The 13,610-nt window shown below is 45.2% G+C and overlaps 1 protein-coding gene across 5 annotated transcripts in view; it reads left to right on the top strand.

Annotated features, from left to right (window-relative positions):
• The window catches only part of TNRC6C (trinucleotide repeat containing adaptor 6C), a 351,877-nt gene that overhangs the window by 33,659 nt on the left and 304,608 nt on the right, over positions 1–13,610 (top strand). For 4 of the 5 annotated variants that reach the window (XM_075903557.2, XM_014573581.4, XM_075903558.2 and 1 more), the window contains one exon: positions 12,241–12,262. The exons of the other annotated variant lie outside the window; for it this stretch is intronic. In XM_075903557.2, coding sequence (XP_075759672.1) covers positions 12,241–12,262 — 22 coding nt within the window. The remainder of the gene's footprint in view (positions 1–12,240; positions 12,263–13,610) is intronic. 5 annotated transcript variants of the gene reach the window in all.

Here is a 13,610-nt window from a genome sequence, read left to right as displayed (position 1 = left end):
AAGATCATAGAATCATAGAACCATAGAGCTGGAAGAGACCTAAGAAGGTCATTAAGTCCAGCCCCTTGCCCTAGGCAGGACCAATCCCAACTAAATCAACCCTTATCAACTTAAAAATCTCTAGGGATGGAGACTCCACTACTTCCCTAGGTAACCCATTCCAGTGCTTCACCACTCTTGTACTGAAATAGTGTTTCCTAATATCCAACCTGGACCTCTCCCAGCCGCAACAAAAATGATTAAAAGACTAGAAAACGTGAGTTACAAGGGAAGACTGAAAGAATTGGGTTTGTTTAGTTTAGAAAAAGAGAAGAGTGAGGGGGGACATGATGGCAGGTTTCAAGTATCTAAAAGGATGTTTCAAGGAAGAGGGAGAAAAATTATTCTCCTTGGCCTCTGATGATAGAACAAGAAGCAGTGGGCTTAAATTGTAGTAAGGGAGGTTTAGGTTGGACATTAACCATGCTGACATTTAGGAAATTATTCTTAAACACTGGAATAAATTGCTTAGGGAGGTTATGGAATCTCCATCACTGGAGATATTTTAGAGCAGGTTGGCTAGACACCTGTCAGGGATTATGTAAATCAGGGCGGGGCAAAATACGGCCTGGGTGCCAGATATGGCCTGTGAAGCCACCAGATCCAGCCCATGGACCACCCTGCTGGAACCCTCAGACACACAGCTGTCGTGGGCTTAAAGTGCAGTCCGGCAGCTCTCTGCTCTGGAGGGAGGGGGAGGCTTTGTGTGACTTCCCTCCTCCCAGTCCAATCCTTGGCTTCTATTGGCCAGAAACCACCAGCCAATAGGAGCTGAGAGATGGGGAAGAGGCTTGCTCTACCCCTTTCCCAGAGCTTAGAACCACAAGGAGGGAATGGTCTGCAGAAAGGGTCTGCAGTTCTAAGTGATCTTGGGGTGCAGCTGGCAGGCAGCCCAGCCTACCTTCTGGGTGCTGGCCAGGAGAGGCTTACGTAAGTGCCTCCAAGGCAGAGCCTGCCTCTGGTACCCCTGCCTCTTTTGTACCCCAACTCCCTGCCTCAGGTCACCATCCAAACCCTCTGCACTCTCCTGCCCCAGGTCACCACTCCCTCCCAGGCTCAGTAACCCTTCCTATAGCCCAGGCCAGAATCTTCTTCTGCACCCAAACACTCTCCCACACCCTGCACCCCAATCCCCTAACCCAGATCACAACCCAAACCCTCTTCAGTCTGCAGCTCCTTTTTTCCCCTTCTCCCAGGTCACACCCACCCTTCACCCAAACTCTCTCTCAGACCTCACACTGTCTCTTGCATCCCAGTCCCTTATCCATGCGTTCTTCTGCACATAGCCTCCATTGTAGACCCTGCACCACCTCCACAGAAAAGTGTGGCCCTTAACCATTTTTCAAAATCTTGGAGTGGCTTCCCCACCAACAATTATTGCCCACCCCATATCTGGTTGGTGCTTAGTCCTGCCGTGAGGCAGGGGACTGGACTTGATGACCTCTCGAGGTTTCTTCCAGGTTTAGTATATGATTCTGCTTTTTAGAGAGAGAGTTGCTTTATCTCTTTTATATGGAGTTAATCCTGTAACCTATACTTGTGGGAATTAATTCTTGCTAATTAGAATGAAAAATCACATTGACTGTGCATGTAAGAGTTGAAAAATCAGTTTTTCTGTCCTGGTACCTCTTGTCCCCCTAGCAATTTTACTACTTTTTTTCCTTGTGTTTTCAAAGTTGCTAAATATATGGATTTGATTTCCATTTAAGTGATAAGGTGAAAATTATGGAGATATACGTTTTCAATGAATCTATTAAGTCTTAACTCTTCTAGCATTCTGCAAATAGCACCAGTGGGTTTTTTTATGCCTTGAGAAATTTAGGGAATAACATGCGTTGGGTTTTTATTGGTCCTATTTGAGGCTGCCCATATCCTTTCATTTAGAATGATACTTACACAAATATTTCCTCCCATGGGGTTCTTTTTCAAACATGAGAGATCTTGGATAATTAGGCAAGAGAGTAGGAAAATTTATTAACATTTGGTAGAATATCATATATAAATTATCAGTTATTTGCATTTTAAATGTAAATATTAAAAATCAAATTAAAATTCATAGCTCCAGCTTACAGCACTACATGTCATAAGCACTTATTCAAACATGCGCAATGATTTGTTTAGTAAAAGCACAATAATAGAATAAGAAATATGGAAAGTTCCTTTAAAAATGTAAAATAGTTTAAATGAAAGTGAGGGGAAAATATTAACTGTCATGCAGAGATTAACAATACAGTAAACTTCCAATAATCCGGCACCTTTATGGGTGCCGGATTATCAGATATGACGGACTATTGGAAGGGGGGGCTATGAGGGGTCTAGGGTGGTGTGGGGGGGATGCCACCCCAGACTCCTCATAGCCCCCCCCTTCCGATAGTCCAGCTCTGCCCCGGGCGTCCCCGATTTAGCCGCTGCTGGTCAGTTTCAGCAGCAGCTGAATCGGGACGCCTGCAGCAGAGCAGCTGGGGTTCTGCCAGGTTGGTCCCACAGCGCCATGGGGCTGCACTACCGGACCAACCCGGTAGCACCCCAGCTGCTCTGCTTCCCGGAGTCAGCCACTGGTCAGTTTCAGCAGCAGCTGAATTGGGGACAGCTGGGGTGTTGCTGGGTTGGTCCCGCAGTGCCGAGGGGCAGTGCTATGGGACCTACTTGGCAGTATGCCAGCTGCTCTGCCCCCGGCTTCCCCGATTCAGCCGCTAGTCAGTTTCAGCAGTGGCTGAATCGGGGAAGCCGGGGGCAGAGCAGCTCCAATGGTCCGGCTGCCCGAAGCACTTCCAGGTTCCTGATGGTGGTAGACCATTAGATGCCGGACCAATGGAGTTTTACTGTATGTTCTAGTACTTACATAATAGCTACTGCAGTGGCATTGAGAAATATAGTCCATGTTAAAACCTTTTATATAGAGTCATTTACCTCAGAATAATGCCTATTCAAAAGTTATGCTACTAATATTCGTACCAGAAACCATATGTATTATAATTCATTATTAATTGGTATTTGCAATCAATAGAACTTGTGTGCAAAATACTATATTTAGGGTGAAAATGCAAGGTCTTGAAAGCTAATAAATTACATCATGCATTGAAAGCTGATAGGTGTGGGGGAGCACATGGATCAGACATCTCTCTTATATGAGAATAGAGATTCTCTAAGTTTTAATCAGGAGGAGAGGATGGAAAATGATAGTTAGATCAGCTGAAACAATCAAATGAAAGCATGTAACATCAGGAAATGGCAGACATAAATAGTGACAAATTTTTAAAGTGCTTATACACAAATGCTAGAAGCCTAAATAATAAGATGGGTGAACTAGAGTGCCTCATTCTAGCAGGATATTGGCATCACAGAAACAATCAATGGGACACAGTCATACAAGGGTACAAAATACATGGGAAGGACAGAACAGGTCATACTGATGGGTGAGTGGCATTATATGTGAAAGAATATGTATAATCAAATAAAGTAAAAGTCTTAAATGAACCAAAATGTTCCATAGAATTTCTATGGATAGATTAAGGAAGGAAGGTCTTTGTAGCAGAATGCAGGTGGTTAAGTCATTGAGAGTGTCCTTTCCGGTTAAAATGGCAAGAAACTGTTTTTTCTTTGTGATCCTGTCTGATATCTGTTTTGTGGGCATTAATCCTTTGGCGAAGTGTCTGAGATGTTTGTCCAATGTACATAGCAGACGGACACTTTTGTGCCCGTCTGTGCCGAAAGGCCTGCTACCGTCTGCTACAAAGACTTTTTACATCTGCACTTGAAAGGGAATCCTCTGAACTGTCATTCATGTTAAAATTCGACACTCTCCGAGAAGGAATGAACAAATACTCAAACTATCTTACCCATTACCAAGATAGCTTCCCCAATTATCACCTCTAATACCATTAGCTCACAGACATCCCACTCTCCCCACCTCTAATATCATCAATTCACAGACACTTACCTTCCTTCCTCCCCCCCTGCATCCCCCTTCTGTTCTGAAATGTGATTTGTCCTTTTCATATGTGTTCATTTCTTTAATTGTATCCTTTGGTATATATGGTTGTGACTATTTTCTTCCACTATTTGATCTGAGGAAGTGGGTCTGGAAGCTCATCATCTAATAAACCATCTTGTTAGTCTTTAAAGTGCTACATTGTCCTGCATTTTGCTTACTTTACTTAAGAGCCTTTGGTGAGGGAAATCTAAGTATACTGTATCCACTGGTTCCCCCTTGCCCACATGATTGCTGACCCCCTCAAAGAACTGTAGATAATTGGTTAAAAGACAGGAAAACAAGGGTAGGAATTTTCAAAATGGAGAGAGGTGACTATTGGTGTCCCCCAAAGGTCTGTCTTAGGACCAGTCCTGTTCAACTTATTTATAAATGATCTGGAGAAAGGTAAACAATGAGATGGCAAAATTTGCAGATGATACCAAACGGCTCATGATAGTTAAGACCAAAGCAGACTGTGAAGAGCTTCAAACAGATCTCTCCAAACTGTGATTGGGCAACAAAATGGCAAATGAAATTTAATGTTGATAAATGTAAAGTAATGCACATTGGAAAAAATAATCCCAACTATACACCCAATATGATGAGTGGTTGTAGCTAAAGTAGTCTCCAAGAGAGAGATCTTGGAGTCACTGGATAGTTCTCTGACAACATCCATTCAGTTTGCAGTGGCAGTCAAAAAAAGCAAATAGAATGTTAGGAATAATTAAAGGGATAGAGAATAACACAGAGAATATTTTATTGCCTGTCTTTAGAACCATGGTACACCTACATCTTGAATACAGCATATAGATGTGGTCTCCTTATCTGAAAGAAGATCTATTGGCATTGGAAAAGGTTCAGGAAAGGGCAACAAAAGTGATTAGGGGTTTGGAATGGATCCCCTATGAAGAGAGATTAAAAAGACATGGACTTCTCATCTTAGAAAAGAGGAGACTAAGGGGGGGGGGATATGATAGAGGTCTATAAAATCATGACTGGTATGGAAAGAGTGAATAAGGAAAAGTTATTTACTTATTCCCACAATATAAGAACTAGGGGATCACCAAATGAAAGTAACAGGCAGCAAGTTTAAAACAAAAGGAAGATTTTCAGTCAGCTCAGAATCAACTTGTGGAACTCCTTGCTAGAAGATGTTATGATGTCCAAGAGAATAACAGGGTTCAAAAAAGAACTAGATACATTCATGGAGTTTAGTTCTATCAATGGCTATTAGCCAGTATAAGTAGGAATGGCTAGCCTCTTGTTTGTCTGGAAATGGATGACAGGAGATGGATCACATGATGATCACCTGTTAACTCCCACTGGGGCGTCTGGCATTGGCCACTGTTGGAAGACAGGACACTGCGCTAGATGAACCTTTGGTGTGACCGAGTATGGCCATTCTTAAGTTCTTGTGCTCAGCCTTAATTCTGCTTTTTTTGCCTATGCATTGTAATAGGCTTTTAAATACATTATCCCATAATTCCTTTTCTAAAGGAATCCTTTCTGCCTTTAGTGTAGACAATGAATGATGCTGAAGGAATGAAGTAACTGGTAAATATTTTTGTTTCTTTCAACATTTAGTTCCCCTTCCCTTAATTTAATTGTACACCAGGGTTACTCAATTTTGGAAGCCCTGGGGATCACAATGATACTTACATCATCTCTCCATTCTGGAGAGTGTTCCCAGTGGAGGCCATGTTTAAAGGATCCCAGCCATGGGCCACATGTTGAGTCCCACATAAACGCAAACTGCACGGCGGGCCGCAAACAGATGGACCAATGGCCACGTGTTGAGTAGCCCTGGTGTACACCATTCAAATTTTGCATTGAGTACAGAACAGTTCTTTTCCTCATAGTCTCTCTTTATGGGACCAGCATACTATCAAAGCTTTAAAATATGATTGGATTTTTCTACTTCAAGAAAAGGGAGTACAGGCAGTCCCCGACTTACGCGGATCCGACTTATGTCGGATCCGCACTTACGAACGGGGCTTTCTCGCCCCGGAAGTCGGGGCGAGAAAGCCCCGTTCGTAAGCTGCTCCGGTGCCCCTGGTCTGCTGGAGACCGTCTCCAGCAGACCAGGGGCACCAGGCGGGTTCCCGCGCTTCTGAGGCTTTGCCAGAGCAAAGCCTCGGAAGCGCGGGAACCGCTGCTGCTGCCACTTGGGTGCCGGTGCCTGTGGTCTGCTGGGGACCGTCCCCAGCAGACCACAGGCACCGGGACCCAAGCGGCAGCAGTGGGCGGGTTCCTGCGCTTCTGAGGCTTTGCCAGAGCAAAGCCTCAGAAGCGCGGGAACCCCCGCTGCTGCCGCTCCAGTCTGGATGCCTGTGGTCTGCTGGGGACGGTCCCCAGCAGACCACAGGCACCCGGACTGAAGCCGCAGCCGCGGGGGGGTCCCGCGCCTCTGAGGCTTTGCCAGAGCAAAGCCTCAGAGGCGCGGGGAACCGCCGCTGCTGCCGCTTCAGTCAAAGCGGCAGCAGCGGCGGTTCCCCGCGCCTCTGAGGCTTTGCTCTGGCAAAGCCTCAGAGGCGCGGGACCCCCCGCGGCTGCGGCTTCAGTCCGGGTGCCTGTGGTCTGCTGGGGACGGTCCCCAGCAGACCACAGGCACCCTGACTGAAGCCGCAGCCGCGGGGGGTCCCGCGCCTCAGAGGCTTTGCCAGAGCAAAGCCTCAGAGGCGCGGCACCCCGCTGCCGCTGCGGCTCTGCTCCCCGTGTCCCTGGTCTGCTGGGGGGGGGGGCGCAGCTAGTGTGCTCCCCCCCCCCAGCAGACCAGGCTTTTGTTTTGGACTCTGGGGCAGAGCAGCTGGGGCGCTGCCGATTGGTCCTGCAGCGCCGGTGGGCACTACTGGACCAACCCGGCAGCACCCCAGCTGCTCTGCCCCAGGTCCTGATTCAGCCGCTGCTGGTCAGTTTCAGCAGCGGCTGAATCAGGACGTCTGGGGCAGAGCAGATGGGGTGCTGCTGGGTTGGTCCAGTAGCACCCCAGCTGCTCTGCCCCAGGCGTCCCCAAGTCAGCTTCTGCTGAAACTGACCAGCGCTGACTACAGGAAGCCCCAGGCAGAGTTGCTCTGCCCCGGGCTTCCTGGAATCAGCTGCTGATCAGTTTCAGCAGCAGCTGACTTGGGGACGCCTGGGGTTCTTAAGTTGATTCTGTATGTAAGTCAGAACTGGCGGTCAGTTTCAGCAGTGTCTGAATCTGGACGCCAGTTCCGACTTACATACAGATTCAACTTAAGAACAAACCTACAGTCCCTATCTTGTACGTAACCCGGGGACTGCCTGTACTGTTTTATCCTCATTTTACCTAGGGGGAAGCTAACACAAAGACTTGCATGAAGGCACACAGTGAATCAGTGAGCAGGGTCAGAGGGTCTTGAGTTGTAAGCTTGTGCTTGTTCCTTCTGGCCACACTAAACATTCACAATTTTGGGGGTAGAGGGAGGGTATCAAATTTGAAATGAGCGGTTGCTCAATTAATGACCAAATTTTGGTTTTTGAATTACTCAGCATTATGTATTACTGTGGCATAGGCAGGGAATGAGCTCATTTATCCTGTGTGTAATCAACTGCCTTTATTACAAGACCATTTCTTCTCTCCCTGCAATCTTACCTCGGGGGCAGGGAACCCCAGGCCCTGAGGCTGCATGTGGAATTTTCGTTTGGGCGAGTTGAAACTTTCCTATGTGCCACACCAATATTGTGATAGTGTGTGTGTGTGTGCGCGCGCGCGCACCACCGGCACAAACAAAATATTCTCTCTCCCCCGTGTATGACACACACACACACACACACACACACACACACACACACACACACACACGGCTCGACAATCTATGTAATCTAATCTATTCACCCGTGGCGAGTAGATTACAACCCGGAAGAGCCGAGTTCAGGCAATCTGCGCATGCCCAGATTGCCGGACAGCGCAGCTGGCGAGTGGGGCGAGCCACAACTCAGCGAGCCGTGTGTGTGTGTGTGTGTGTGTGTGTGTGTGTAATATACACAGTAATATACACACACACACACACACACACACACGGCTCGCTGAGTTGTGGCTCGCCCCACTCGCCAGCTGCGCTGTCCGGCAATCTGGGCATGCGCAGATTGCCTGAACTCGGCTCTTCCGGGTTGTAATCTACTCGCCACGGGTGAATAGATTAGATTATATAGATTGTCGAGCTGTGTGTGTGTGTGTGTGTCTATATATATATATATATATATATATATATATATATATATATATATATATATATATATATATATAAAAAAAAATCTTTCAAGAGTCTGTAGGTTTTGAAAAAATATATTAAAACAAGGGATAGTTAATAAGGAGTGATGTTTATTTAACATTAAATCAAATAGAAGGAAATTAGCACTACCCTTGGAATTACATGTATCATCATTCTTTCTAACAACTCAAGATAGTAAACGCACCACAATGCATATTATCTACACATAGCTCAGCTTTCAGCTGCTAAACAAATCTGAGTCAACAAGAAATACTCATGCTCTCCTTGCAAATACTATACAATATTTACTGACACTGGAAAGGAGAGTAAAAGGCATTCACTCTGGCTTATATAGTTTCTCTGGGAAATGTTTAGGATTCATGCTACACAAGAACAAGTGAAAGAGAGACCTGTAAAAACAGAGAAGTTTTCCTGGTTTGAAACTTTCAGTTTGTATGTGTCACCAACTCAGAGTAGAAGCCCTAGAGCAAATTAACACATGGCTTCAGGGTTTGTAGACAGATCCATGTTTCAAAGAGCTTGCAAATAAGGTTTCATCCTACAAAACAACTAACATCACACCTAGTACTTGCTACTTCTGTCTCATAAGAGCCAGAACTCGACCACATAGCAAAGATCTGGCCTTAATGCAATAAAATATACCATGTAATTAGCAACACAGGATTTTAAAAAATCATTAGGATCAGAGTTTGATATCTGCAACACTCTAAAACATTTAAGGTAAGAAAGAAAAAAGATTCATTTAAACCATTAACACATATATAAACTTTGTTTGAAATGTAATCATGCAAATGTCCTGGCACCTCCCTCCCCCCCATGTAGCCTGCTTCCCCCCCCCCCCCAAACCTATACAGACAGAAAGGACTGCCATCTGGACTGCAGCAAGTGAGTCAAGGCACCCCAAACAGACTCCCCCCATTTCCATTTCACTATACAGATGCCAGCGCTCCCTCCACCTTTCTTCCCCTGCTTACTCCTGTGGAATCTGCTCCCCCCAGCCCACTTGGGCTGGGATAAAATCCTCCTTCTCTGACTTGCAGGCACCAGTTGCCTAGTTGGGAGTTAAGGGATACACAGCACAAACAAACTTTCCACTTCCACCTCAACCCAATGCCAACAGATACCCACCCATTTCCCCCCCCCCCCCACACACCTATCCTATGCAGTCATCTTCCCCTTGTCCTCGCTTAGGAGGCTTGAGGAGAATGCTGGGTTTCTGCCTCTCTCTCTCTCCTGGTGGAGATAGGTCTCATCTTCTCTCCGACTTCCCCCAGCCATTACTCCCTCCCTCTTCATCTTCCCCAAACTCCCCTATCCTACAAGTCTCCCCACAGCCACTTATTTCCCTCCTTCCATCCTCCCTACCTGATCTCTGAGCTCCTCTGTTTGAAGCAGGAAGCTCAGTTTGAAGATTTTGAGTGAGATGGCCCTTCCCCAAGCCAGTCAGCTGAGCTCCCTGCCTGTGCAGAAGCTCTGAGCCTCTGTGTGGGGCTCATTAAACAGTTGGGCAGCTTAGAGGGAATCTAGGTAGAGAGAAGATCGCCTTTCTTTGTCTGGTGGTAGGCAAAATGGTATGGCTACCCCCAGTGGATACTCTGCAGGATAGCTCTCTTGTGCACTCGCTGCCCCCCAGTGGCCACTCTCATATTGTGTCTCTCCAAACAGCAGCTCTTCCCTTTGCATGTGATGGAAAACAGTCCCTTCCCCAGGATTTAGGTTGTCCTGGCACAGCCAAACCTTGCTTTAAGTTAGGAGAAGAGGAAGCTGCATACCAAATTTGATGGCTGTTTAGGAGGAGGAGCTAAACAAATGAACACACTAAACTGGGTATGGATATAGATATAGATAATCCAAGAGCAGTGCCAATAAATCTTTATCACCCCTATCTACCATTAACAGTATGGTCATATGGTTTACATAGGAAAAGCAAGGGTGCTTTTTTTTATCCCGCCACTTGCAAAGACATAATACTTAGTTCCTAAAAGTCCAACTTTAGACATCTAGAAGAAAGCAAAATTTATATTAGAAACCTCTAAAATAGCCTTTCTGTAAATCATATTGCAATGTTTCTTACGGGAAACAGATTCAGTGTCTTATTGGAAGGAGAGGGATACATAGCTCCCTGTTGTATCTTTTGCTTATTCTTAGCCTTGGCTCATTAAATTGGGCTTTAAATAGTCATTCTTCTGGGAGTGAATACAGTAAATCATTGGCTTCAAGGGAGGAAAGGAATTTTTGTCATTACTTTTACTTTTAGAAGTGTCAGGTTGAAGGGTGTCCTGAGGGGTTTGGAATGCTGGAAGTAGTCCTGATGAGATGGAGCAGTGTGCGGAGTACAGATAGGGCAGTTAAGGATGTATGAGGTCAATTGAACTGATCTCATGGTTCTTCAGTTTATTAATTGGATAGCATTAATTGTGTGCACAAATGTTCCTGCACATTGTGCTCCCCACTATAATAGCATAGTGAACAATATTATTCTGAAAAGTTTCTACATGGGGTAAAGATGTGTTGAAGAAGCTACTTGGTTGTACTATCTATTTCATCTCCGAGAATTGGACTTCCAGACTTTTGATTCACTTTGGTCCAAATAAATATTTATACAAGTCAACTTCGCATATGTCAGCTATCTCTCTTAAAGAAAAAAACCAAAACTTTTCATACTACATCAGTGTAAGGCAGGGCTGGGCAAAATATGGCCCTGGGGCCAGATCCAGCCCACCAACCCATCGGATACAGCCTGCGGGACCATTCTGCTGGGACCCTCAGACATGCAGCTGCTACGGTTTAAAGCACGGTCCGTACAGCTTTCTGCTCTGCAGTCAGAGGGGGGCTTTGTGTGATTTCCCTGCTCCCAGCTCAATCCTCAGCTCCTATTGGCTGGAAACAACCAGCCAATAGGAGATTGGCTAGAGGATGGGAGCAATGCAAACCTCTTCCCTCTCCCAGAGCCGAGAGCAGTGTGGAGGGAGCAGCCTGCAGTCTCAAGCAGTTTGGGGTTGCAGCAGGCAGGTAATCCAGCCTGCCTTCGGGGGTGCTGCAGGGCTGCTGGCCAGGAAACACTTAGGTAAGCGCCTCCCAGTCAGAGCCTGCCTCTGGCACCCCTGCTCCTGCTACACCTCAACTTCCTCCCCCAGGTCACTATCCAAACCCTCTGCACCCCTGTTCCCTAGATCACAACTTGCTCCCACATCCCGTACTCCCTCTTTCACCCCTCCCCCAGGCCAGAATCCTCTCATGCACCCAAATGCTCTTCCAAACCCTGCTCCCCATTCCCCTAAACCAGGTCACAACCTCTTCCTTCCCCAAACTTGCTCGGACCTCATACCATCTCCTGCACCCCAGTTCCTTACCTCGTGCGCCCTTCTGCACACAATCTTCATCCTAGGTCCTGCATCTCCTCCACAGAAACATGCGGCCCTCGACCACTTTCCAAAATCTTGGCATGGCCCCCCACCGAAAATTATTTCCCTCCCTTCCCTCTGGTGTATGGGCTTTCTCTAGGTTAGTACCATTGATAATTGTATCGATATTTTGGGGTGTCATCTGTAGCTTCTTGTAATTTATTAGACTTGCAGTAAATATCAACTGGGATACAACTTTGATGTTAACTGTCAAAACAACGTCTCAGGGGGTAGCCATACTAGTCTGTAACTTTTTGGAAACAAGTAGTCCTGTGGCAACTTGTGATTCTCTTAAGGTATCGCAGGACTACTCATTGTCAGAACAAAGTTAGTGATGCTAACTTCAGGTCATTAAGAGCATAAGTAAAGAGGCTTAATTTTGAAGTAGAAAGATTACTGTTTGATAATACTGCAGCCTAATAAGATATCATCTGCTCCAGGAGAAACCTGAAACTCAATGTTCAAGTAATTTTACTGCAAGAGGGAGAGTTTTAAAGGGTCAAGGGTGGATATAACAACACTAAAAAGTGTCTTAATACTGACCAGTATTTCTGACTCTTTTTCCTTTCAGGCTGCTGAACAAAAAACCAAAGGTAAATTAATACTTATTTTTATTGTGAAATAGTTGATATGTTTGCGTTTTAGAATGCATTTCTGCTTTTATCATAAAATATGTAATCTTACCACTTACACTAGAAATGTTCTTGTATTTTCCACAGACTTGTGGGGGTTGTCTTTGATGTAATGCTTATGGCAGGAATATCTGCTGTTTTACTATTTTTTTTAAACTATATAAAAGATATCTGGCCTATGCTTTAGATGTATGCCTTGGTATCAACTGGAGAATCACAATATATGTTGCTCTGTCTTGTTGCATTGTAACTTGGGGTGTCTAATGTGGCGGCAAATGTGATTTTTTTTTTCTCCTTCTAATGTTCAGTGGTTATCCAATGAATGGATTAGGATAATTAACTGTTTATCATGTATTAAGACTTTTTCTGTAACTGTCTCTTGGTTGATTTAACTAAGGAAGTTCTTTCTTATCTCCTTAATTGCTTTGAATAGATTTTAAATTAATTTTCCTTTAAAGATATAATTTTTGCATCGTTTATCAGTTTTGGATCTTGTGTTCCTTGGTGCAAGAAGTCATATTTAAAATTGTTGTGCAGAGGCAATGGGACTTGTGGGAGTCCTCATTGGTGAACATTTGTTTCTTACACATCTACTCATCTTGGAACCTTTCCGTTAGAGCATTCTTGAGCATAATCAGTGAAGATGCCTCGTATAGGAGGTGCACTTCATTTTGGCTATTCCAACCACCCATCAAGTTGAAGACTTCAGGTATTCTTTTCCACATGCAACCCTCCTGCTCAAGTCCTGTTCCTAGGTGATTTGGAATACCTTGTGGTTCTTGTAACCACTGGTTCAGGAGCACTGATATGGTACTTTCTTCTGGAGTCACTGGAGAAATATTTGTTGGACCTAGCTTTTCTGTTGTGCACAGAACACTTGAACACCTTATTTACCTTGGCACTATTCAAAGCCACAGCTTGTTGTCCTAAGACTTTGATTCTCTTCACTTCAGAGTTACTTCAGCTCCAGAGGCTATTGGCTTCAATTGCTTCAAGTTTCAGTACATCTCTGACACTTGGGAAGAAGGAAGCCATGCAGAATCTTCATGTAATGCCTATATAGCAAAACGGTATTGTGTATTTGAAGACCTATTCAACTCATCTCCAAGACTGCCTCATCTTCCATCTTTCTCCACAGCTCGAGCTGTTTAGTGCATTTTGCACTGAGATTTTTGCCTATATCTGGGGAGTTCTCCTTAGCACAATTACTTGCCCTGACCCTAATGCCCCTAGCACCTTTTGATTTAGAAGGTCTCTGTGCAGCGCTTGGATCTCATGTGACCTGTTTACATAATGCTAGCATGACCAG

Source organism: Pelodiscus sinensis, chromosome 20 (assembly GCF_052426305.1).
Source record: "Pelodiscus sinensis isolate ZL-2025 chromosome 20, ASM5242630v1, whole genome shotgun sequence".
Classification (NCBI taxonomy): domain Eukaryota; kingdom Metazoa; phylum Chordata; order Testudines; family Trionychidae; genus Pelodiscus; species Pelodiscus sinensis.
This window is presented reverse-complemented; position numbering and strand designations above follow the sequence as displayed.